This window comes from Crocodylus siamensis, chromosome 4, assembly GCF_052110815.1.
Source record: "Crocodylus siamensis isolate JL-2025a chromosome 4, ASM5211081v1, whole genome shotgun sequence".
In the NCBI taxonomy this organism is placed as follows: domain Eukaryota; kingdom Metazoa; phylum Chordata; order Crocodylia; family Crocodylidae; genus Crocodylus; species Crocodylus siamensis.
The window spans coordinates 159,210,405-159,235,237 of NC_143398.1; the positions used below are offsets into that span (position 1 = coordinate 159,210,405).

At 41.2% G+C, this 24,833-nt stretch overlaps 1 protein-coding gene across 2 annotated transcripts; it reads left to right on the top strand.

The window, feature by feature from the left end:
* Positions 1-883: 883 nt before the first annotated feature.
* Positions 884-24,042, top strand: MED1 (mediator complex subunit 1). 2 transcript variants are annotated; one of them, XM_090044532.1, is made up of 17 exons: positions 884-1,085; positions 3,867-3,973; positions 4,843-4,921; positions 5,452-5,506; positions 5,637-5,769; positions 6,544-6,572; positions 7,080-7,151; positions 8,584-8,658; positions 9,749-9,822; positions 10,214-10,303; positions 11,451-11,562; positions 12,599-12,723; positions 12,885-13,003; positions 14,803-15,004; positions 15,211-15,306; positions 15,429-15,534; positions 17,504-24,042. In XM_090044532.1, exons 1-17 carry the CDS (start codon positions 1,058-1,060, stop codon positions 20,745-20,747), a joined length of 4,746 nt encoding a protein of 1,581 aa, XP_089900658.1. In that variant the 5' UTR covers positions 884-1,057; the 3' UTR covers positions 20,748-24,042. The 2 variants fall into 2 exon arrangements, with proteins under 2 accessions (XP_089900658.1, XP_089900659.1); XM_090044533.1 differs by lacking the exon at positions 884-1,085 and adding an exon at positions 5,105-5,143 and having other exon boundaries at positions 3,914-3,973.
* The last annotated feature ends 791 nt before the right edge of the window (positions 24,043-24,833 follow it).

The window sequence follows — 24,833 nt, forward strand, 5'->3', positions numbered from 1 at the left end:
GTTCAACCTCTGGTCCAAAGGTCACACCTGGCCCACAGCCATGTTACCTGGCCTGCGGGGCTCCCCACTGGTACAGAAATTTGATGATAAGGAAGCGGTAGCAAAGCTAAGCGTTCCTAGAGCTGTAGCATTTAACACTGCTGCCACTGGGGAGCCCCACAGGCCAGATGATGTGGCCCTGTGCATGAGGAGGCTGGGACTGTAGCAACACTGGTATGTATGCTAAAGCAGCATTTATCTGATCTCAAACATAAAAGGAGTGCTCAGAAGCAGTACAGTAAGTCTATCACCTGCCATCTCAGCATGGTGAGACAAGTGAAAAGTCTGCTAGCCACCTTCCTGGAACAACTGAGATTTACAAAGTCCAAAAAACAAAAAAAAGGCAACACAGTGGGAACATCGCTCTGCAAGGCAAGAATTTCTTATGGAGATACCTATATTGGACCAGCTGTACAGGTGGAGTGGAGTTAGATACACTCTCTGAAGAAGAAAGTCTTGCCTAACTCCATCCTATCCATCCAGTTGATCCAATTAAAGGTATCACCCTAAGAAACCTGTGTCTCTCGCCTGGCTTCTGGCCCACCGCGGCTCCACCATCTCTCCTGCTCGACTCAGTATTTGAAATACTTAGTCCTCCCCGTGTAACTACTGTTATAATCTCATAGCTCTTTCGAACTGCAAGGAAGTGTCAAAGGCAGCTGCTATTAAGTTGAACCTTCCGCCCCGCCCGGCCGCCGAGCACTGGAGTCTGAAAGGGGAAGAGAAGTAGCGCGGAAGCCGAGCTGGCGCTCCAGATCCCGCGAGATGTCGGCGCAAGCACGCTCCGCTCGCTGCTCTCTCGCGAAATTTCCCGGCTCTCGCGAGAATGCGGAAGTGTCGCGCAGTTTGGAGATTAGCTATGGCCGTTGGGATGGCGGCAGCGGCCGCGGACTGAGGCCCCTCCCGCGCGGGAGGGGCCCGGCCGCGGGGGGCCGCTCGACGCGAGCAGGCACCTGCGGCCTGCCCCGGGGCTCGCCCCTCCTCCCTTCCCCGTCGCTGTCCTGCGCCCGCCTGCAGGATGAAGGCGGCTCAGGGGGGCGCTGAGGGTGAGTGTCTGGGGCCAGAGCGAGGCTGCGCCCCCAGTCCCTCGCTCAGAACGAGGCTGCCCGCGGGCGGGGGCGGGGAGGTGCTCATCTCCAGGGCAGGCGGCAGCCCACACATCCTCTTCCCTAGCAAGACAGCAGTTCTGTCCTCAAGTCCCCAGGGGGAAGAAGGACCGTCTCTCCCCTCCCAGAAGGTTTCAGGGCAGCATCCGTCTGTCGTTCAGGAGCATGTCAGGGACCCGTAGTGCATGGGTTGGTGCCCTGTCTGAAGCCATGGCTGAGGTGGCCAGAAGACAGGGTCCTGCTCTTTTACCTGCAGCCAGAATTGGGCACTGTGCTAGTCCAAACCCCTTGGTAGGGAGCACTTGCTGGTAGGTAAGAGGCTTCTGGTGTGTGCTGCTGCACCCGGATGGGAGAGGAGTGTATGTGCCAAGGATGGGGTGTTTCACCTGGGGCTGAGCAGCCTTGTGGTTTACAGAATATGAAGGTGCCCAAACTGTGTTGGTTCAGGTGACCGTGTGGCACACAAGCCAGAATATCTGCCTTGGGTTGAGATGGACCTTCATGTTGTGTGACTTGCAGTCTTATTGGCTGCACCTTTGCGAAAGGTGATGACAGCTGCCATTTGCCCCATCTTAGGCAAGTTGAGTAGATCCATTTAGTTGCTATCATGAAGTCAGTGCAGCTTTAAGTAGGGCAGAGTTTGGGAACATGTTCTGTGCAGTAAGGGAAATGGTTTCTAGAGCTTAGAGTTTTTATATCATTTGCCCCGTATACATCAAATAGGCATGGATTCATTCTGAGGGTTTCAATTCTGCAGTGTTAATTTGTTCAAAGATCTTTTTTAAACGTGTATCAGAAACAATGCACGGACATATTAAACACACAAATATAAGGCATATCTAAATCCAGCTCTTCTGCAAAACTAATAATCCCCATGCTTTCAATATAAATTAAAAAGAAGAACTAAAATTAATAGGTAGTCTGACAGACAGGTTACTTTTCTTTTCTTTTTTTTTTTTTTGGTGACATCTGGTACCAGCTGCTAAGTAGGGATAGTTGACTTCCTCAGTTTCTGAAGGAAATAAAAGACGATACTCTGGCTGAAATTCTGCTTCTGTTGATGTCAAATGCAGAACTTCTAGTGCATCCCGGTGGACCCAGGATGTCATCCAGTATCTGGAAACTTGTACCATCCATTTTAAAGAACTGTTTTCTGCATGTGGACCTACAGATGCGTTCAATATTAAGTTTACGGTATAATATAATTCCCAAACTTAGTTTTGAAATGCTCCTAACCTATTTACACAAGTAGAAACTTGTGCCATTAAAGTTTTAATCCTAGGTTTACCTTGAACCGGACACCTCAGTTGAAGTTGCCAAAACAAACTGGGATGATTTTGCTTAAACTCCAGGGTCTAGCTTTAGAGAAGCCTGCTCCATATCTAGTGAAAGGGACACCAACGTAACACTTTTCTAAAAATAGTTTTATCCCCAGTTTTTACAAATATCACAGAAGATACTCATAACTAGGGAGTAAGGAAAACTATTTTCTCTGTTGTTTCAGCTTGTTTACTTCATGCATTTGATCATACCCTTTGTATAGTCAATAGCAGTGTTTCCGCTGCATCATCAGTTTCTCTCTAGTTTATAAGGTTCTTTTCCATTGCAGTAATGAAGACCAAAGCATTTTTAACACACAGTAAAAAGGCACTGTAACCCCCACCAAATAACAGAGAAATTGAGATGCATAAAACTTGTTCCTTAAGTTTTAACATTAACAGAACCCCATGGAACCCTGTTTGCTGGGAAGTGAAACTTAAGTTCCCAGTTTCATTGTGTTGCAGTATGCAGCTTGCTATCCAAATTCAAGGATACCTCTGTATCCTGTAGGCACCCACCCACAGACGATGCCAATCCATGGGTCACTAGTATGACTAAGATCAGAATGCCTTTAAATCATAGAAGTCCCAGCTCTCTGCAGCAGTGGTAGTTGTTGGCCTGTGTTGCATTCCAACCCTCACTGCCTCAATCAGATCCTTCAGTATAAGTGGGTTCCAGCTGAAGTCTTCATAGGCTAGTGATTCACCCTTCACTGCATGTTATGAAGGTATTTTTAAAAACAATTTAGACCAAAAATGTGAGTATAATGGCTCTCAAGAGTTGGGTCCACAGCTTCTTTCCAGGTGGTCAGTCCACAAATGAAAAATTTTGAAACATAGTTAGAGCATGATTAGGGTTTTGGGAGTGAGGAGGAGTCTGTGCAGAAGTATTTTTGCCTTATAAAGTTCTCAGCAGAACTCAACAGTTGAAAAACAAACTGCATTTGTATGTTCAGTGCCAGGAGATTTAACCCCTCCTCTTCAAAGATCTGTTGCTACTTCAGGTCTTCCCCATGAGCCTTCAGCTGGTCTTTAAACCATTCTATGTCTGGAGAGATAGTGCCCTGTTAATTATATTGCAGTACCAATATTAAACAAGATGGACCATATGCTGCTCACGGATCAGACATTGGGAGTCTCACTGAAGCCTCAAGAAATCCTCAGTGTCTTAGTTGTATGGCCTGTTGTATGTTATTTGTAATATTTAACTTTTTGAAAGTGTGTGTGTATAATCAGCAAACAGATTTTTTAAAGTTGTGGTTTACCCTAACATTGAGATTGAATGGTAGATCTTTAGATGGAGATCATGGGAGTTTGTGCCTGTAAAAGTTTAGTGTTGTTTGAATTAACATTAAATTGCAGCAGGTCCTGACTGAGATGTCTTCTATAATTTGTCCCATAGAAGCAGAGAAGCTGAACAAGATGAGTTCTCTCTTGGAAAGACTTCATGCAAAGTTTAACCAGAACAGACCTTGGACTGAAACTGTGAAGCTTGTCCGTCAAGTCATGGTGAGAGTTTTCGAGAAACTGGTGATATTACATAGCCTTTTTATGATTTATACTTTGTTAGCACCTGGCAGCCAGTTATCTGAATGTACTTTACGAAGTATTAAACTTCAGGAGGAAGGATCCTGTTAGTAGTGCCCACGGGCCCCAAACAAGATTAGGGACCCTGTTTTGCTTGGGGAGAGCTTGTAATCTAAATAGGCAAGATGGCAAAGGGGAAGCAGAGGCACAAAGAGGTAAAGTATATTTATAGCACAGAGGGACAAAATGGAACATAGGTAGTCACATATAGAGTCTCACTTACAACCCCTGGAATACAGTCACTACTGAGAATTGAGGACCCTTAGGCAGATGGCTGTTAGCATGGTTGTGTAGCACAGTCTCACTTAGTCTTCATTTCTGATAAGAGTACAGCTGGTTTTGTGAAATAAAAATAAGACTATTTCAAATGTTAGACATGTTGCTCCTTTCTCAGTTGTACTTGTAATTCAGTGCCACAGCTCACTTGGCATGTTCATTGCAATGGTGGTAATGGGATGGAAAAAGTTACCTAGAGTCTTCATGCATTACAGAACAATGCATGCTTCACTGAATCTCTATTTCTTCCGGTAAATTCTCAGTTTTTGCAGTCCAGATCACTCAGCAGTTTAAGGGAAAAAAAGGGAATGTCTAGAAACCTCTTTAAGTAGGCTAGCTTCCAGAGTGTACACTACTCTCCTTTTAGGGATCTAATTGGAAAAGTAATTTTGAGAGAGGATTTAATTAACTTTAAATTGTCTGAATAAACAACATTTGGCACTGAATAATGGTTATGATGACTCCATCTCACTGAACATTGCATACAAATAGTTGTATTCCCTCTTCTGATTCAGGAAAAGCGTGTTGTGATGAACTCCGGAGGGCATCAACATCTGGTGAGCTGTTTGGAGACTTTGCAGAAGGCATTAAAAGGTTGGCAAATTCCTTGAAAATATAACTATACAGATATATTCGCATGTGGTTTTTTGCATGTTTCACAACAGAACATGGTTGAATTATTAAACATTAAAACAAAACCTTATCAAACTTGTTTCATTTTGTGTTTGGGAGGTATGTGTGGATTTACTTATCACACACGTTTACTTCTTCCGTCAGTCACAGTGCTGCATTGTGAGTACCGACATTATACTTAAGGTAAATATTTTATTTTAGACTATTGTGCATGGTTCCAACCCAAACTGACTTGTCTGGAAACACAGAAGAAAATTTGTTTCCTCTTTATACTTGTGATTCTGGGCAATAATTATTTTTTTTGTCTTAAAAATTGTTTTGCCTATATTTTGAATGTTGTATATGTATACACACACACACATAGATGTCATGTTGCAGGCAGATAATGTTTTGTGTGGGAGTGGGTGGCTAGCTGAGACTGAATTAATGCCAAAGGAGTACACTGGGGGAATATAAGCTCAGATTAAACTTGCCTTTCTGTCTTGTTCTAGTATCATCCCTTCCCGCCATGACAGATCGCTTGGAATCTATAGCTAGACAGAACGGGTAAGTCGTCTTTCATGGCCAAGGCATTTCCTGTGTATCTGTACAGGATCATCGTAATCTCACTGCTGTTTCGATTGTTTTTTGTGTGCATCTCATTGCAATTTTTGTTTTGTTTTGTTTTGTATGTAAGCCTTGGATCTCACCTTAGTGCAAATGGCACTGAATGTTACATCACTTCAGACATGTTCTATGTGGAAGTCCACTTAGATTCTACAGGGCTGCTGTGTGATGTCAAGGTGGCTCACCATGGAGAAAATCCTGTGGTATGTATTACCAATAAAAAGGAGATGGGTAATGTCAAAGACACAGTCTGTCAATTTGTCTCCCCTCAGTACAAACTCAGGGAATTGATTGTGTGGAATATGTTTCTCTTGTCCTAACAAAAAAAAAATCCCCAAAAAACCTATTCTCACTTTCCAGTAAAAGGTGAAACCCTTCATGGAGTAATTCCTTTTGATTCCTAACGGTGTTTATTTAAACTCTGTGCATCTGAATTGGGATTGCTTAAATAATAATAGTCCGTATTATTCTTCAAATTCCAGTATAATCAATTGACAAAAAAAATGCTGTTTTTTGTTGTTCGTCTGTTTCCTTTCATGAGCTGGGAGGATGTTTTCATTATAAATCAGAGTTTTGTGAATAGATGATGTATAAACATGGAAGCCTAGTGTTAGGTACATTAAAAAGTTGACATGATTTTTTCCCCCCTAGACTGCTGGTACCTGTATATTTTGTCTGAACTTCTGAAAAGCAAGACATGTTTTTTAGATGTGTATATATGGATATAGATGTTCAACATAAAGTCCTCAAGTTTGAAAACTGTAGTTTAACTGTAGTAGTAGCTTGAATTTGTGCTGGAAGTGGTTGACAGACAGGGCATTGGAAGCATACAGGTGCAGAGCAGGGAGTGTTAAGTTGCTTCTCAGCAAAAGATGATTTTCAGTAACCTCATTCTGTCCTTGTATTTTTTAGTCATGAAAAGATTTAAAGCAGATTAATTTGGAATGAATGCATTTTTCTTGTTTTTCTTGTTTCAGAGCTGTCCAGAGCTGGTGCAACATCTGAGGTGAGCTTAAACATTGTTCATTGCGTTCCTAGGATACTGATCAACAGCATTGTTTTGTGCCCTACACATTGTGGCATTCAGTAACTGTTTCCCCCCCACACACACACACATACACACAAACACACACGCTACCACCCCAAAGTCTGTGTACTTTACAAAGGGTTTTCTGGCTATATTTTGTTCTGTGATTTCTGAGTCAGATCATCATGCCTGCTTGTTGTATGATGCCACAAAATTGCCTTTGACCATTGTGCTTTGCAGAAAGATTTTAGGATAAGTTTAAAGGACCTTTTTTCTCAGTTACTTGGAAAATAATAATATCACTAAGCGAAATAATGATAGTATACTGCAAAAATTAAAGAAACACATTTTTCTCAAATTCCAGATAGCTCAAGTATATTCCTAACTGATTTAAGAACTGTTTATAAAGGCAATAATTCATAAAAAATTAAAAAAATCCTAATCTATTATAAATTACTTTAAAATTACCATTTTTTTTCCTTCTAGAGAGAAAAATTTTGATGAATTCTCTAAGCATCTGAAGGGACTTGTGAACTTGTATAAATTGCCAGGAGACAAGTAAGAATATAGCATTTACTATATTTAGTATTTTTATTATGAGTGTGCAACAGTTCTGCAAGCCCTTAATCACATGCTGTCGGCTTCAGTGGGAACATTTGTGTGTTTAAATGCATGCATAGGTTTGGAATAAAGGAGCCTAAGTTACAAATCTATAACACATTGTAATGTCATCTGTTTGGCAGTCCTTCTATTGTTTTGCACTAAGAGATTTGCAAACTGTTTTTTATTTTGTTTGCCATCTGTCTCCATGCATGCAGGAATACAGCATCTAAAGGATACTATCAAAATAACTATATTAACATACTTTACTGAGACCCCAATTCTGTTCTAATTTATGTATGTGAGGAATGCCACTGTGTACTAATATGTACATGTCTGCAGAATGAAGGTCCACATTTTTACTGAAGGAATCTTTGTCATCTCATTCTACGTGCATGGTCTGAATTTTCATTCACTTAATTTCTGGTTAAACAATGACGCTAAATTAATCAGTTTCACATTATTTTCTGTTCTGTTTTCTCTCTGGTTCTCACTGCTAAACAAGAGTGTTAATATTTTTTTCATTTGCTCTTAAATGAAAAAACAAAGTTTTCATGATGGGCAAAATTTAAAAAAAGCAAGCTGTAGCTCACACTCCTAAGTCCAAATAAGTGGCTTGGTTTTAAAAGTGCCAACTCTGGCACAGCTTTTGTTGACCTCAGAGAGAATAGGAAGTGCTCAGCATCTTTTGGAAGATAACTTAGAACCTTGCTGGTATAGTCATTAGAGAGTATTATGCCATTTTACATATAAGTCTATGCTCTCTTGATCTCAGAGCATTGCTGTCTAGCAAGGTTGCATCTTCTGGATGAACATATCAGATGAATTTATGGTGAATTACTAATAAACATAAACACTTTTTAAAATTTTCTGTACTGCTGTTTTGTGATTTTTTTTTTTTTAATTTATTTAAGAAGTGAAGATAGGTGCTCAAGTTCCTTTTTCTTACTTTTTTTCTCAAATCATGTAATACACAGAAGACAAATCAAGTATATATACTGACACCTATTTGCTTGATACCCCTTACCTGAAAACAACCATAACAATCAAACCTCCTAATATTTGAGACATCGTGTCATTCAGTTTTCATACATCTTTGCCACAATTTCAATGTAACAGTAACCTGAAAGAAAAATTGTATATTTTCAGTTGCTTTAATAACAGTACTGGGACAATTCAGGTTTTACTTCTAACAGTGGATTTAATCTGTAAAGCTGAGTAACTTTGAATTCTGTGTTATCTTTAAATGTTAAGGATGAGCTTTGTTAGAAAATACTAAAATTAGTCAGCTAGGAGTTCCCCTTGTTTGCCTGCAGATCAGGTTGTGTGTCTGAAGGTACTTACGCAGTTTCCTGAACTCTCATTTCTTTTTTCTCATTTTTTCCCCCAGCAAGCTTAAAACTAAAATGTACTTGGCTCTACAGTCCTTGGAGCTGGATCTCATTAAGATGGCCTCAATGTATTGGTAAGAACCTCTAAAATATGGATTTTTCTTCGTTATGCTATAGGTTTCATTGTCAAGTTCAGTCTCCATTATTGTTACTAGTCATTCATGAGCTGTATGTTGAGGAAAAATTATTTTGTATGGATTTGTGATATGGCAGTCAATGCCTGTTTATTCTGAGTTCCTGCTAAAACTGACACCAAGATTAAAACAATTCAGTACAACTGGAAATTGAGAAAGAATGCTCTAAATATTCATATTCATTGTTAGATTTAACTAATGACAATGTTTAACTACAGAATGAGCAGTTAAAATAGAAAGTGGAGTAGCACAGAAGTTTAGAATACAGATAGAAAAGGGGAGAGAGGGGAGAAGTTGACTAAAGCACTCTCTGACACAGCAACTTTGGCAGACATTGTTACTGGGGTGGGCATTGATTTCCCCTTCACTAATCCAGGGGTTGTCAACAGGGGTGTGCGTACCCCTGGGAGTACTTGGACTGGTTCTAGGGGGGGTGTGCAGACGGGCGGGGACAGAGCGCTACTGCCTCCCAAAAGAAGGGCCAGGGTGGGGTGAGGGCAGCAGCGCCCCTCTGTGGGGCAGAGAAGCTCGCATGCTGTGGCCACCTTCACCATACATCAGCCCAATGAGCTTTCCTGCCCCTCCCCTGCTCCTGGGAGGTGGTGGTGCTCTGTCCCCACCTGCCCACGCGCTGTCCCTGCCTCCCTGCTCTGTGTCCAGCCATACACACACCCCTCTCCACCCCCCCACCCCCCTATTGTCTAGCCACTAAAAAAAGGTTGAAAATGCCTGCACTAATCCATTGCAGAGGGGTTGTCAACAAAAGAGATTGGGAATCCCTAGCAGTCCTTGATGCATTCAGTGGACTGAACACCCCCTATGCTAAGAAGTGAAGTAATTCTCCTTTTTGCCAGTGCTTTTAGATACTTTCCAATTATAGTGCAAAGTTAAAGGAACTCTCTTTTGCTTGACTTTGAATTGTGTCTGTGTGCTAGTGTCTCCTTTAGGGTTTTAGATTTCAGCTGTGTTCTGGCATCTTATAAACCCGTGATTCTCTTTCTTTTTCCCCCCTCTCTCTCTTTTTCTGAAGGCAAGCTACCAACGCAAGTCCCCTTGACAAGATTTTGCATGGCAGTGTTGGGTATCTCACCCCACGAAGTGGAGGTATTTCTTTTCCTTCTGTTTAGCAATACCAAAGGATTTGATAGACAGTTTTTATTTGTATAAACTAGCTTTTATTCAAGTGTATGGATCCATTATAGGAGTCTCCATTGCCATCCATAGACAAACACTAATAATGGATAAGAGTTGTTACAGTGGAAGTGGCAGCGGTTGATATATTTGTAAGAATCTCATTGTCAGTTTTTTTGCCAAGTATTTGTCATCACACTGGCTTTACAATACACAGTTTCTCTTTACTGGCATTGATGTTTTCTGGATGGAGTCACAGCGTCATACTTTGCTGAGAGATGACTTTGGTATGATTGCTGGTGACTATGAATGTCAAACTCACTGGAGCCACCAGCCCACTCATTGACATGCCCATTTTCCACAGGTCACCTTATGAACCTCAAGTATTACATTTCCCCATATGATCTGTTTGAAGATGATACCGGGGGCCCCATTGCTCTACATGATAACAATGGTAGGTCTTAGAGGCTGCTTCTGGTTGCTGATTGATTATCATATGTTAGACACAAGTGAGATTTTTTTTTTCAGCTTTATTCAAAGTTTTTTGTTTACATATTTCTACGAAGTAGGTGGCAAGAATTTGTTAGAAGGAGGCAGCTTTCTTATTGATTAAGCAACTAATTATATATTTTATAGAATTTCCATTTTTTGAGAAGAGTGTATATTCTGAAGGTAACCATGTTTATTTTTCTGTGTAAGCATAGAACAAAAATGGCCTTAAGTGAAGCATTTCCTTTACATAGGAGAATTATGCACTGGATCTTTAGCTGTGTGATTTGGCACATGTGTCTTTGCTGGTTCCAAAAACAAACTGATCTCTTCCCCATTTGGCGTAACAGGAGAGAATGAATATGCCAGGAGTGTTCCAAGAGCAGGACAGATATGGTGAAGTAGACCTCCGGCATCTTTGATCATCCACTGTCAATGTCCATGGTCTTTTATGGACCTTATGGCAGTGACAAAAGTTAGAGTAGGCCCTCTGATACTCTAAGTCTTGTGCTGGGGTTAGCTAGGCAGGGATCAGGGAATTACAGCTATGCACTTGTCACTCTTCAAAATGAGAAAATCAAGTGGCTGAGGACTTTAATAAGTGCACAAGTAAAACCTGGCTTACTCCTCCCTTTTCGTGAATATAATTGCTCTTTGAGGCTAAAATTTACTCCTGGGAAGATGATCAGAATGAAGCCAATGCATCACTTAAACCTCAAAATAGGTCTGGTTCTTTGTGCAAGGATGTGTTTCATCTTGGATGTCCAACTGTAGGTTTATTTCTGCCCCTGTCTTGACAATAAAACGAGGGTTTGATAGCATCTAGAGAAGGTGAAGTGATTTCAGAAAAATGATACACTGGGAATCAGCCAAAAAATGATAAATGATTGTGCATACAGAAACATAATCCATGCTTGCAAATCCATATAAAAGTAACAAGTAATAGACCAACACCCAAAATATTAAAACAGAACACTAAGTAGCACTTTTAAATTAGATTAGACCGTAAGATGCTACGTGCACAAATAACATTTACATGGAAGTAGTATTTAACTCATAACACTCATTATTGTTTGATACATTCTCTTTTTTTTCTTCCCTCCTTTTTCTAGTTCCTCGGTCTTTAGGCTTGAATGTATCAGTAACAATCGAAGGAACCTTAGCGATGTACAAACTCCCCATTGCACCATTAATTATGGGGTCCCATCCTGTTGACAACAAAGGGTAAGGAAAGGAGACATTGCCAGACCTTTAATAGTGGCCTTCTACAAAATCTAAGTGTGTCAGTATTTGGGCCCTCTTACAGTCCCTGGTGCGACTGTGATGTCAAGATGACTGCATGGTGTCTTATCATTACTAATATGATTTTGATGTTGCCCCTACTCTAAGAAATGACCTGCAGTGGAGGCACAATTAAAACATGTTTTTAAGGTGCTAAGTTAATGTCTTAATTTTTCATAAGGCATAAACAAGTTACCTGTTTGGGGATAAAGAATAAAATTTGCACCTAAAATTCAAAATATTTGCTCACTCCAAAAATATTTTTTTTGTATGTATTGTCATACTATCCTGACTCGCACAGCCATCCAACCTGCCTGTAAGTCAGAACATGTGGTAGTCAGGGTAGATACATGCCTACTAATCTAGGTACAGGCAGTCCTCAGATTTGCGACAATTGGTTCCTGAAAACCACATCTTAAGTTAAAATGTTGCAACTCGGAACCAATTTTTCTCATAAGAAACAATGTTATAAATGGGGGATTCGTTCCTAAACCAAAGCCCGATACCGTATTTTCACCAAAAATACCCCAGAATTTTGTACTCGATCAGTTACAGATGAGTAATATAGCTACATTAATGTATTTATATTGTAAATAGCAATCAAATTGATTTGGAAGGACTTCTTTGAGGTGACTTTGCTGAACTTTTAGAAGGGCTCTTGGTCGCGCTTTTTGAAGGGCTCTTGGCTGGAGTCTTCTCAAGAATCTTAGCTGCGGGTTTTTCTGGAGTCTTGTCCACTTTCTTAAAGAAAGTGTCCAAGGAAGTTTGGACAGTTGTTCTCCAGGGATATGAGTGACGCAGCGAACTTGTTCGCTGGCATGGCGTCACATCAGATTAAGCATTGTAAGTTGAAACTGACATCATAAAGTTGAAACGGTGTCAATTTATAAACTTTGTAAGTATGAAACATTGTAACTCAAAACATTGTAAGTCAAGGACTGCCTGTACAATATAATTTTACAAAAATTCACTGTTTTAGGACTCCGTCCTTTTCGTCAGTGACCAGTGCCAACAGTGTTGATTTGCCAGCATGCTTCTTCTTGAAGTTCCCACGACCTATTCCAGTATCCCGAGCTTTCATTCAGAAACTTCAGAGTTGCACAGGTGAGCTACTACTTTGTTATATAATTGCCATCTTTTTAAACATATTTTGTGCATACTGTTGAGAATTGGATTATTCACCTAACTATTAGGTCTTTTCTTTCATCGAACACTGGTCTCTTTAGCTGTATGATTTGTTTGTTGTATTGTATTTGTGTCCTCAGGAATTCCATTGTTTGACACCCCACCAACATTTGTCCCCCTGTATGAGCTGATTACACAATTTGAGTTATCCAAGGAGACAGATTCTGTACCTTTAAACCACAACATGCGCTTTTATGCAGTAAGTATGTCATGATGGTTGGGGAAACTTGAAGAAAGCTAGAAATGCTGGGTGTAGAAACTATCAAGGACAATTGTGTCTGTGTAGTTGTTGGTTAGGGCATGACTTTTGTATCAGCATAATATTATTAATACGCTCCTACTGTAAACAGAGTCATACCATATAGTTAAAGTGGCACGATTTTTGCGTGCAGGCAAGGCTTATGTTATTCTAGCACTGAATGCTAAAAGCCCCACCAAAACACAGTACCACAGTAGCTAAACTAGAAAGTTGTTCTGCTTTGAATGTGGACTTCTCTTCAAGTGGACTGCCACAACAGTGTTTGTTTGCAACTTTGGAATGCTTTATTCCATTTGGTATCTCAAAAAGGTTGTGTACTGCTGTGTCGTACTGTTAGTAAAAATACCCACCAGGCATGTGGTCTGTGTTCGTTGGGTTTTCTTGTTCAGTGCTTCCACTTGGCAAAGAATCATATTAAAAAAAAAAAAATCTTTGGAGTGTATAAGCTAAATTGACCAGCGAATAGCAGCTGTTTGGTTTGATAACATTTCATAAAGTAACTCTTCAGGTTTGTACATATGCTCTTGGAACTGGTTCTTCCAAGGATAGGTTGGCCTTTTTAATTGTAGTTCTAGCTACTCGGTCCTCTCAAAGGTAGTCGAAATTATATAGTGTTCCATATGTTGGCTTTATATTAAATCACTAGATCTCAATATGTGACTGTTCTGGCTAAAGACCTAGTAGCTAATTTATGATGGTAAAAGATTGGCATCTGTGTTGAAAGATGTAGTTTGCATTGAGCTTGCCAGTATTGTCTCAAAATGGCCAGCTAAGGCTGCTTGCAGACCGGGAGGGGGAGGAATATGGCACTTTACTTTAAACTTGGAGTGCTTCCATGCCAAGCCCGGCACATGTCCAGAAGAGGTAGCACATTAGTTGCACACACCTTTCCCAACATCTGTAGAGATCAGGTGCTTCAGTGGAACTTCTAATAGCACCAAAAAGCTTTTCTGAAGTGCCCGATCTATACAGATGCTGCAGAGCCCAGTTGAAGTAACACACTGCTGCTTCCGGTAGAGCATTTTGGGTTTTTTCCCCCATATCTGTCAGCACTCTAAATGTTCGATATTAATGTGGAATTATTTGGGTTTTGAAGGACGTGAGAGTCTTACTGCTGTTCAAATGAACTTTGTGCATTTAGTGCAGAATGAGGGAGGAGTGACTTCTAGTTGCAAAACTGAAAAAAGCACGAAAATTCAAATGTCACTCTGGCCAGAAGAACAGAAGTCTAATAACAAGTGTCCCTGGATTCTTTGCATAGCCCTTGCCCTGTCTCAATCATGTGACTTTTAAATATGCTACTTTATCACTTGGGGTGTAATCCTGGCTCCACAGAAATCAAGGACAACTCTCACTGGTATCAGTGGGGATGGGTTTTCATTTTTTGTGCTTCTCTTTCCCCAACTATGGAAAGGACACAATATTAACAACCTTATAAGAGGGTAGTGAAGTTACTATGTGCAGAAGTGCTTTGAGATCCTCCACTGGAAAACACTATAGAAATGGAAAGTGATGTAATAAATTTCATGGCAGCACTCTCTTGTTCTGCCTGGTCAGGTCTGTAGTCAGTTTATAAAAAGGTCTTATTTTCAGAACGTATGTCCCCACCATTTATACTGTTTCCAACCAAAAAGGTAGCTTAGCATGGCAAGCATTTTGGAGCTGCGCTTTCTTTGGCAGATGTCTATCACTACCTTGTATCCAGCACCAATTGGAGTAAAGCAGGGATTGTTTCTCAGGCTCTTCCAGGGCAGCAGCACTGCTATTTCCTGAACAAGGATGCTCCTCTACCAGATGGCAGAAGCCTACAAGGAACCCTCATTAGTAAAATTGCCTTCCAACATCCTGGCAGGGTCCCTCTCATCCTCAATTTGATCAGGCATCAAGTGGCCTACAACACACTGATTGGTAGTTGTGTCAAGCGAACCGTTTTAAAAGAAGGTAGGTGTCGCTTTGATTTTATTTTAGAGAAAATCTTGTGTTATTTTCTGTTGGTTGTTAGTATCAACACTGGGGAGTGGGAATTAGGAAACCCGGATTGCTTTTCTTTAGTGTTTTCTTATTCCTTCTTCTATGAGGTTATTCAAGTTTGTGCCTTTGTTTATCACTTTTGCTGCATTTATTTACCAGCCTCCCATGTCTTTCAGATTCTCCTGGGATCCTGCAATTTGAAGTGTGTCCTCTTTCTGATTCCTGTTTTAGTGTATCCTTTCAGCATCCTGTGAATGATTCCCTTGTGTGTGGTAAGTCAGGTTCAATAAAAAGCATAAACGTGTTCCTAGATTGATTTTAGAGGAAGACAGGACTTTTCCCGTGACAGTCAGAAGTTTAATTTCTCCCAAATGCCTATTTCCTTGTCTTTCAGTGGTAATGGATGTGCAGGATTCCACACATGTGAACTGTAAACTATATAAAGGGCTCTCTGACGCTCTCATCTGTACAGATGACTTCATTGCGAAAGTTGTTCAAAGGTAAGCCATGCTTTTTTTATACTGCTATTAGAAGTTAGAGTATCATTTACAGAACATCATCACAGGATGCTGATTCTCCAGCTTTCATTCTTCAGAAAGATCAGATTGCCAACTCTTTTGGTTAAGCTACCGTCTCCACAGTTACTTATAAAATACTATAAAAGGTTTGGCCAAAAAGAATGCCTAAATTGCTGAAAACTTGTAGCCTACCAATATTGAATAATAGAAACTGCATCAAAAATCTAAACCAGGGATGCCAAACCTTTTTGCCCCCCTGGGCCAGATCAGCAGGTCTGGGTGCCAGTGTTGGGTCTGTCTGCAGGCTGGTTCTGGCTGGTGGGCCCAATCCAGCTCTGTAGCGCTTTAACGTTTGGCAGTGGGGAGCAGTAGCAGTATTGATTTTGATAATCAGTGGTCTGTGGCATTGATTTTCAGCCTTCTCAAATCCACATATAATAGTATTAAAACCAAACTTGCATTCTGTATCATAACGCTTTGCGAATTGCACTGAAATAGTTCCATTTTTGGGTGGTGTAATCCTAGGAGCAATTTATCCTCTTGTTTATAGATTTGGGTGGTGAGGAGAAGTGAGGCCAGAGTAGTATTAATGCTGGAACTAAGTTTCTGCTATAACTGTAGGGCAGCAACTACAGACCTTAATAAGTACTAATATTCTGAACTCCTGTCTTAGTTGTATTCATTTTCATGCCTCATACTGAAATTACTTTCAGAGTTTTCCACTGCTGGAGTTAAAAGGTCCTGATTCTGACACTTGAAAGAACCCTTTGGACCTGCCATTCACACAGATGTTTTATCACAGGGGTGTCAAATATATGGCATGGGGGTGCATGTTCCACAGATCCTGGGGCACCTGGAATAGGTGCATACTACACATGGTGCTTGCCCTGACTGGACTGCACCACATGCAGTGTCTACTCCAGCCAGTCTGGGACCCACCCTACACACAGCACCTGTGAGTGCCACATGCAGTGCAGGTTCTGGACTGGCTGGAACACGTGCCATTTGTGGTGCGGTTCCCAGAGTGGGTATCACATGTGGCACAGTTGCACTGGGGCAGGTACCACATGGAGTGCAGCACCTGCTCTGGCTCATCTGGGATCTGTGTTGCATGCAGCATGGGTCCCAGATGACTGGAGTCAAGTGCTGGATCCAAACTACTAGGGAAGTGGGGAGGAGGAGGGTCTGTGGTTTTGATCTGGCCCATGGACTGGCTCTGCACCATTCAACTGGTCCGCAGAGCCCAGGTGAGTTTGACACCTCATTTTTATCAGAATTATTCAACTCCAGGCAATATTGGAGGCATTTAGAACCCTACAAGTTGTTGTAATTATCTGTACCTATGAAGAAACTTTTCTTTGAGGTTCTCTTGTGTTCTTTATAAATATTAATTAATGAATTATCCACCTTCACGGGTGCATAGTATTATTTAATTTTACATGCGAGACAGCTTGAGGCCCAGAAATGGTAAATTGAGTTTGCCATGGTTAGACAATTGTTGGTAGCAGAGTGAGGAATAAAACCCCAGGTCACATTACTCATGCTCTTGTGTTTGAACTACAAAAACATTCCTTTTTCTCAGTAGGCAAATGTTACTCAGTCATTAATATATTAAAGTTAAATACTTGTAATAAGAAATGAAGGGCACTGTATTAATCCAGGTAATACAGAGAGGGACTGTTGTCTGCTGCCTGTAAATAGATACAGCCAAGCTTTAAACCCCTAAATTCCAACAATTCTTAACTCTCTTGCTGCCTTGTCCATTTGATGTTGGGCAAGTCTCTTTCCATTTGTATTAGTCTTGTCCCCCCCCCACCCCATCCTGCAAAATGGGAAGAGTTCCTACCTTGCTGGGCTACTACAAGCCCTTTAAAGGTCTAAGAATGCCTTACATGAAAGCTGCTATAGAAGCAAAATGCACGCTAAACCCTTTGCATCTTGTGTCTTGCAGATGTATGTCTATTCCTGTGACCATGAGAGCTATTCGTAGGAAAGCAGAAACCATTCAGGCAGATACTCCCGCCCTGTCCCTCATTGCAGAGACAGTAGAAGATATGGTGAAGAAAAACCTTCCCCCAGCCAGCAGCCCCGGGTATGGCATGACCACAGGCAGCAACCCAATGAGTGGTACCACCACACCAACAAACACTTTTCCTGGGGGGCCCATCACTACCTTGTTTAATATGAGCATGAGCATGAAAGAGAGGCATGACTCAGTGGGCCATGGGGAGGACTTCAGCAAAGTGTCTCAGAACCCAATTCTTACTAGTTTGTTGCAGATCACAGGGAATGTGGGCTCTGCCATTGGCTCAAGTCCAACCCCTCCCCATCACACACCACCACCAGTATCCTCACCAGCAAGCAACACCAAGAACCACCCCATGCTCATGAACCTTCTTAAAGACAATCCCCCTCAGGATTTCTCCACTCTGTATGGGAGCAGCCCTCTCGAAAGGCAGAACTCATCTTCTGGCTCCCCCAGAATGGAAATGGGCCCTGGGGGGAATAAGCAAAAGAAAAAAAAATCACGCATACCGGCAGACAAGCCCAAGCATCAGACTGAGGACGATTTTCAGAGAGAACTGTTTTCAATGGACGTTGATTCTCAGAATCCAATTTTTGATGTCAACATGACCGCAGATACACTGGATACCCCTCATATTACTCCAGCGCCCAGTCAGTGTAGCACTCCACCTACTACATACCCACAGTCTATACCTCACCCACAGCCCAGTATTCAGAGGATGGTTCGGCTTTCCAGTTCAGACAGCATTGGAGCTGATGTTACTGATATCCTTTCAGATATAGCAGAGGAGGCTTCCAAGCTACCCAGTACTAATGAGGACTGTCCGCCCATCGGTACTCCAGTAAGAGACTCTTCTAGTTCAGGACATTCACAAAGTGCCCTCTTTGACCCAGATGTGTTTCAGACAAACAATAGTGAGAACCCATACACTGATCCAGCAGACCTTATAGCAGATGCTGCCGTGAGCCCCAACAGTGATTCTTCAAACCATTTTTTCCCAGATGGAGTAGATTTCAATCCTGACTTACTGAACAGTCAGAGTCAAAGTGGTTTTGGGGAGGAGTACTTTGATGAGAGCAGCCAGAGTGGAGATGCTGATGATTTTAAGAGCTATGCACCCCAGCCTCTAAGTACTTTGGGAGTGCAGGTGTTGGGGGGTGATGGAGGAGAAAATAAATTTAAAGGAAGCAGTCAGGCAGACACAGTTGACTTCAGTATTATTGCAGCTGCGAGCAAAGCACTGGGGTCCTCTGATATTATGGAGCATCACAGTGGAAGCCAGAGCCCTTTATTAAGCACAGGAGATTTGGGAAAGGAAAAGCCTCAGAAACGGGTAAAGGAAGGCAATGGTTCTGGGAGTAGCTTATCAGGGCCTGGGCTAGATGGTAAGCCAGGAAAACGCAGCCGGACTCCCTCTAGTGATGGTAAAAGTAAAGAAAAGCTTCCAAAACGGAAGAAGGCAGACACAGAAGGGAAGTCTCCATCTCACAGTACATCTAACAGGCCTTTCACTCCACCAGCAAGCACGGGTGGGTCAAAATCTCCTGGAAGTTCAGGCAGATCCCAGACTCCCCCTGGGGTAGCTACTCCTCCTATTCCAAAAATCACAATTCAGATCCCAAAAGGGACAGTGACTGTTGGCAAACCTTCTTCGCATGGACAGTATACAAGTAGTGGCTCAGTCTCCTCCTCGAGCAGCAAAAGCCATCATAGCCATTCCTCCTCTTCTTCCTCCTCCTCTTCTTCCACCTCAGGCAAAATAAAAAGCAGCAAATCTGAAGGGTCTTCTGGCTCAAAGATGAGCAGCAGCCTCTACTCGAGCCAGGGTGGCTCTGGTTCAGGACAGTCGAAAAGCTCAGCTCAGTCCGTGGGAAAGCCTGGATCCTCTCCCATCACCAAACATGGCCTCAGCAGCAGTTCTGGAGGTACTAAGATGAAACCTCAAGGAAAACCTTCATCGCTTATGAACCCTTCAATGAGTAAACCAAACATTTCTCCTTCTCATTCTAGACCTTCAGGGGGTTCTGACAAGCTTGCCTCTCCAATGAAACCTGTTCCTGGTACTCCCCCATCATCGAAAGCAAAATCACCTATCAGTTCAGGTTCTGGAGGTTCGCATATGTCTGGGACGGGATCAAGCTCAAGTATGAAGTCTTCAGGAATGGGTTCCTCTGGATCCATGTCCCAGAAACCACCACCTTCATCAAACTCTTCAACAGCATCGTCATCTTCCTTTTCATCGAGTGGTTCTTCCATGTCTTCATCTCAGAACCAGCATGGAAGCTCCAAAGGCAAATCTCCCAGCAGAAACAAGAAGCCATCTCTGACTGCAGTCATAGATAAACTTAAACATGGGGTTGTCACTAGTGGACCTGGTGGCGAAGATCCAATGGATGGTCAGATGGGTCCGAGTTCCAATTCCTCAAGCCATACTATGTCCTCCAAACACAACATGTCTGGAGGCGAGTTCCAGGGGAAGCGGGAGAAAAGTGACAAAGACAAATCTAAGGTCTCTGTTTCCGGAGGATCTGTTGACTCTTCCAAAAAGACTTCAGATTCCAAAAATGTTGGAAGCACTGGTGTGGCCAAGATTATCATCAGCAAACATGATGGTGGCTCCCCTAGCATTAAAGCCAAAGTAACCTTACAGAAACCTGGGGAAGGTGGTGGGGATAGCTTGCGGCCTCAGATGGCCTCTTCCAAAAGCTACGGCTCCCCTTTGATCAGTGGGTCTACTCCAAAGCATGAACGTTGCTCACCCAGCCACAGTAAGTCACCAGCATATACTCCCCAAAACATAGACAGTGAAAGCGAGTCTGGCTCCTCCATAGCAGAGAAATCCTATCAGAACAGCCCCAGCTCTGATGATGGAATTAGGCCTCTGCCAGAATATAGCTCAGAAAAGCATAAGAAGCACAAAAAAGATAAGAAGAAAGTGAAAGACAAAGATCGTGACAGAGAGCGGGATCGTGACAAGGACAGAGACAAGAAGAAGTCTCATAGCATTAAACCAGAAAGCTGGTCTAAATCACCTATTTCTTCTGACCAGTCTCTGTCCATGACGAGCAGTGCTATTCTGTCAGCTGATAGGCCATCTCGGCCAAGCCCTGATTTCTTGATTGGGGAGGAAGATGATGACCTCATGGATGTTGCTCTTATTGGCAATTAATTTTTTTTTAAATTTAAAAGAGGTGTATATACGGCACTGACTGGGTTCTAAAGATAGAAAACAAAGAACCATTCATTTCAGACCTACCACGCTTACCTTAAAAGACAATGTTATAAACGGCAAAAAGTATTGCTGAGGATATCAAAAACCTAAACAGAACACCTGTGACTGCTGATCTGTGATGGCAAATGGCATCTCAGATGGCAAACCACTTTCCTGACTGTGGCCTTGGTCCTGCAGACACTTATACTCATGCTTAATTTTACATGTGTTAATAGTCCCCATGACAGTTAATGGGTACAAAATAAGCATGCGTGTAAGTGCAAGAGCAGACCCTAAATTGGTGCAAACACAAAAACCTAGGTTATTCTAGGAGAATCAGATTTTTACTGCCCCCCTTTTCCTGTTTCATCATAAGTTTTCTTTATTTTTAGGAAGTTTTAAGATAATTATTTTAAGGCATATTTTAATATTTGGGGCTTGGGTTTTTCTGTTATTGTGGGATGCTTTCAGGAAAAAAATTGCTTTTTAATTTTTTTTTTTTTTTACTTCATCATTCAGTCTCTGATTCTTTGAGGTGCTGAGGTCCTTCATGTTCCTCTAGTATCAGCATCAAGGCAAAATCAGACACTGTGTTCTGATGAACAGTAAGATTTTATTCCGGGTTGAATTGATGAAGGATATTTGTCTGTGGTGGATTTTCTTTGTTTTAGCTATTTATTTATGTCCATATTTGAATGCCTTGTGCTGCTCGTTTTCATGCAGTCTTTATGTTTTAATTGTATGATTTAGGGCTCAAAAGGGACTTAGGAAAGTGGGAGTTTGATTAGAATCTGGGGACTTGAAAATCTCTGCACGTGTGCAGCCACTGTAGCTTTGGTGAAGTTGGTAAAATCTCAGGCAACATTGGAGCAAAATTAAGTTGCAAAGCAAATAGTGACCCTCTGGTTTCTATTATCTTAATCTGAGCACTGTTTGATTTACAGCAAATTAAATTCCACAGAATCCCTCCTATATACTTCATTTAGACAAACAGCCTTCACAGCAATGTGTTTAAGGCTGAATCCTGCAAACACTTACAAATATGCTTCACTTACTCATTATAAAAGTCCCATTGAAGTCAATGGAATTATTCATGTGTAAGCATGTTTGCAGAATCTGACCTTATTTTAAAATATTTTTTCTGTTATAATGGTGCCAAGGGCATTTTTTAAACTTTGTGCAGTAGGTTTTTCATCATCAGCAGTGCTGTTAACACGCACAAGCATTCTCCCCCCACTTCTTGGGGGATTTTTAGTTCAGCAGTATGTATGAATCATTAATGCACTGGTGTTAGTACTTAATGCTGCTAAAAAGCAGACCAGCGTGGTCTGTTGTCTGTAACACTTCACATCAATATAAGCAGCAACTTCCCCAAGTGGTGAATTTTCCTCTTTCCTAAGATTTCAGAGCAAAGGGCAGGCAAGGTCTCTTAATCCTTTTCCCTGACAAGATAAGAATGAAGAATTTATTTTATGAACGAAAGCAGTTAAAATGGTGTTCATGGGGAGGAGATGTGGAAAAGCCTTCATGCACTCAAATACAGTATATAAAAAGTACTGTGAAATCTTCTCGCATTAGATCTCATAGGCAGTCACACAGTCTGAAATTCTGGCCCCACTGAGTTTTGACGTTGACTTCAGTGAGGGCAGGATTTCACCTGTGGACTGGAGAATACTCTTTTTGTTTGGATTGGCAGTATGAAAAAGACCTTATTTTGTAGGTTTCCTTCAAACTACTGAAACTTCTAGTCTTGCATATAGTCCAACCCCTTGTCAACTTTCAGGGCAAACAGTTTATCTTTTCTGGGTTTGTCCAAAGCCAGTGGAGCATATATTATTTTGGCAGAATGGCTTCTACTCAGCTAGTTAGTTAAACAAATGGCTTTTCCATTCTTCCTGTCCTCAATTTAATTTTGTGATATATGTTGAAATGCTATTATATGGAAAGCAGAAGTTGTGAATTTCTCTTAACACTTTCTATAACTGGTGATCTCTCCCTTCTCGTATTTTCCAATCTTCATCCCTTGCTCCCAGTGGTCTGCATACCATAGTTTCCCTCTCACCAAAGCTCCCATCTTCATTTACTGAGATGATAGAAAATAGTAAATAAAGTCTAAACCTGGAGCAAATGACATTATCTTATGCAGCATCAGAATCGTATGACTGAGGTGTCTGTGAAGAGGATGTAAGAAATACAACACCAGATGACTTTATCTTGAGACCCTGCTACAGCTGCTGCTTCTCAGAAAAAATACCTGTTCAGACTCCAACAGGTTGTCATCTGTTTTAATTTTGTCCCTCTCATTGAAGTTGCTTTGTTTTAAAAGAGCCTTTTGAATTGTTTTGGTTTGTGTGAAGGCTTTACAGAATCTGTTAGCACTTGTACAAAATTGGTGCAGGATTCGGGATTTCAAAGGGTGCTTAATTGGATTCCCATGAAACAAAGGAGTGATGTTTTAACAAAATGTAGAAGATTATTTTAAACAAAAACACTGTTCAGCTTCCCAAATCATACAGGTTTAAATTATAAGGGTATTTTAACTGAAATGGCTGAACATATTTCCTTCCCTGCTTACCCAAGACCCGAGTTCAATGTTCTAAATTGTTCCTGCAAAAGGTGAGCATTGCTAACACCTAAAGAAATACAGGGAACAAAGTTGCATCCTCTTTAAGCCTCTGTTGACATCAAGTGCTGCAAGAGAAACTGAGTCCCAACTGTGGTTATAGCAGGTAAACAAGGTTTTTGTAATCCATTGTACTGCACTATAATTTTTTCCCTTTGATTCATCATTTGACACTAAGTATGGGAGAAAGATAACTATTAAAAGTCAGACAACAGATGCATGATGCTTCCATTGCACTGATTAGAAATGAGGTACACGTGTCAATATTCCACAGACATTTTACATGTAAAATGCTTGGTCTCTCAAAAATGTTTTATTTTAAAAATATTTTTGCTTATTATCTACAATATTTTACATCTTTCAGTATTGGAAAGATATATGTATAAACAAAATAAAATAAGCCAAACCTTTTAATCTCAGGTTAAGAAATGTACATTGAGATTAAAAGAAAATGGTTCTTTCCTACATGGTCATTATGTAAATATGTGTCTTGAAGTTTGCTTTTTTGTGGGCAACTGTGTAAATATTTCCTGCTAATTTTTTCATTCTTTTTTGATGTAGAGTGTACTTTCAACTTTTTGGAAATATTGCAAAGAACATGTTTATTTACATGCAAATAAATTTCTTTGGTAAGAATGTTTGTGTCACTTTTATTGTTTAAGAGGACATTCTGCCTCCCTACAGCTGTTTTAAGAGAAATGTGTGAGTTGAGGTTGTGAGTTGAGTTCTCACATCATGGGACAGATGCTTTTGCCTCATTTAATGTTTGTGCTTTGCTGTGGCTATACCACCAGAATTCTCCTGTACCCTCAATATGCAAAGTGTAGGGTTGTCCCTGAAGTATCCTCCATGCAGAGGACACGCTGAGAAGAGGACAAGGCACTAAGCATTGGTAGATTCTGATCTGTGATAGTAACCATTGGTAGACTGATTTTATGCCAGGCCTGCAGTGGACAAGAATCAGTGGATGCTGCTACCTGTTTCTCATTTTCCAAGCTATCTGCTGTATTGTATATCCTGAAATCATAGCAACAGGTCTTGGCCAGTAATTTGCATTGCTTTTTCTTAGAATTGCATCCTTAAACTGATATCATAGCGGAATAAAGAAATCTTCCTTCCCTAATGATGTGCCACATTTGAGGCTAGCCCTTTCTTAAGAGAGAACTGAAGGCCTAATGGCATTTCCACCATTTAGAGGAACTTTGTTACTAGTTCTGGTAGAACATGTTGCAGCATGCTCTGTACATGCATGGAGGCACAGCTTCTGTTCAGGCTGGTTAAGAAAAAATCACTGGAAAGAAGATAATCTTTTTCCGATTTCTTAGTTGGCTGAATAAAAGGTATCATCTCTGAACCAAGAGTTCTAGAGTTTTGCATTTATTTTTTGTCTCAGACCAACATGGCTACTGATTACATCCCTG

Excerpts from the sequence above, each read along its gene's own strand:
- MED1 (XM_090044532.1), top strand. The coding sequence starts at position 1,058 with ATGAAGGCGGCTCAGGGGGGCGCTGAGG. Across the intron at positions 5,507-5,636 it reads TCTATAGCTAGACAGAACGG|CCTTGGATCTCACCTTAGTG; the intron begins GTAAGTCGTCTT and ends TTTGTATGTAAG. Across the intron at positions 15,307-15,428 it reads GAATGATTCCCTTGTGTGTG|TGGTAATGGATGTGCAGGAT; the intron begins GTAAGTCAGGTT and ends CTTGTCTTTCAG.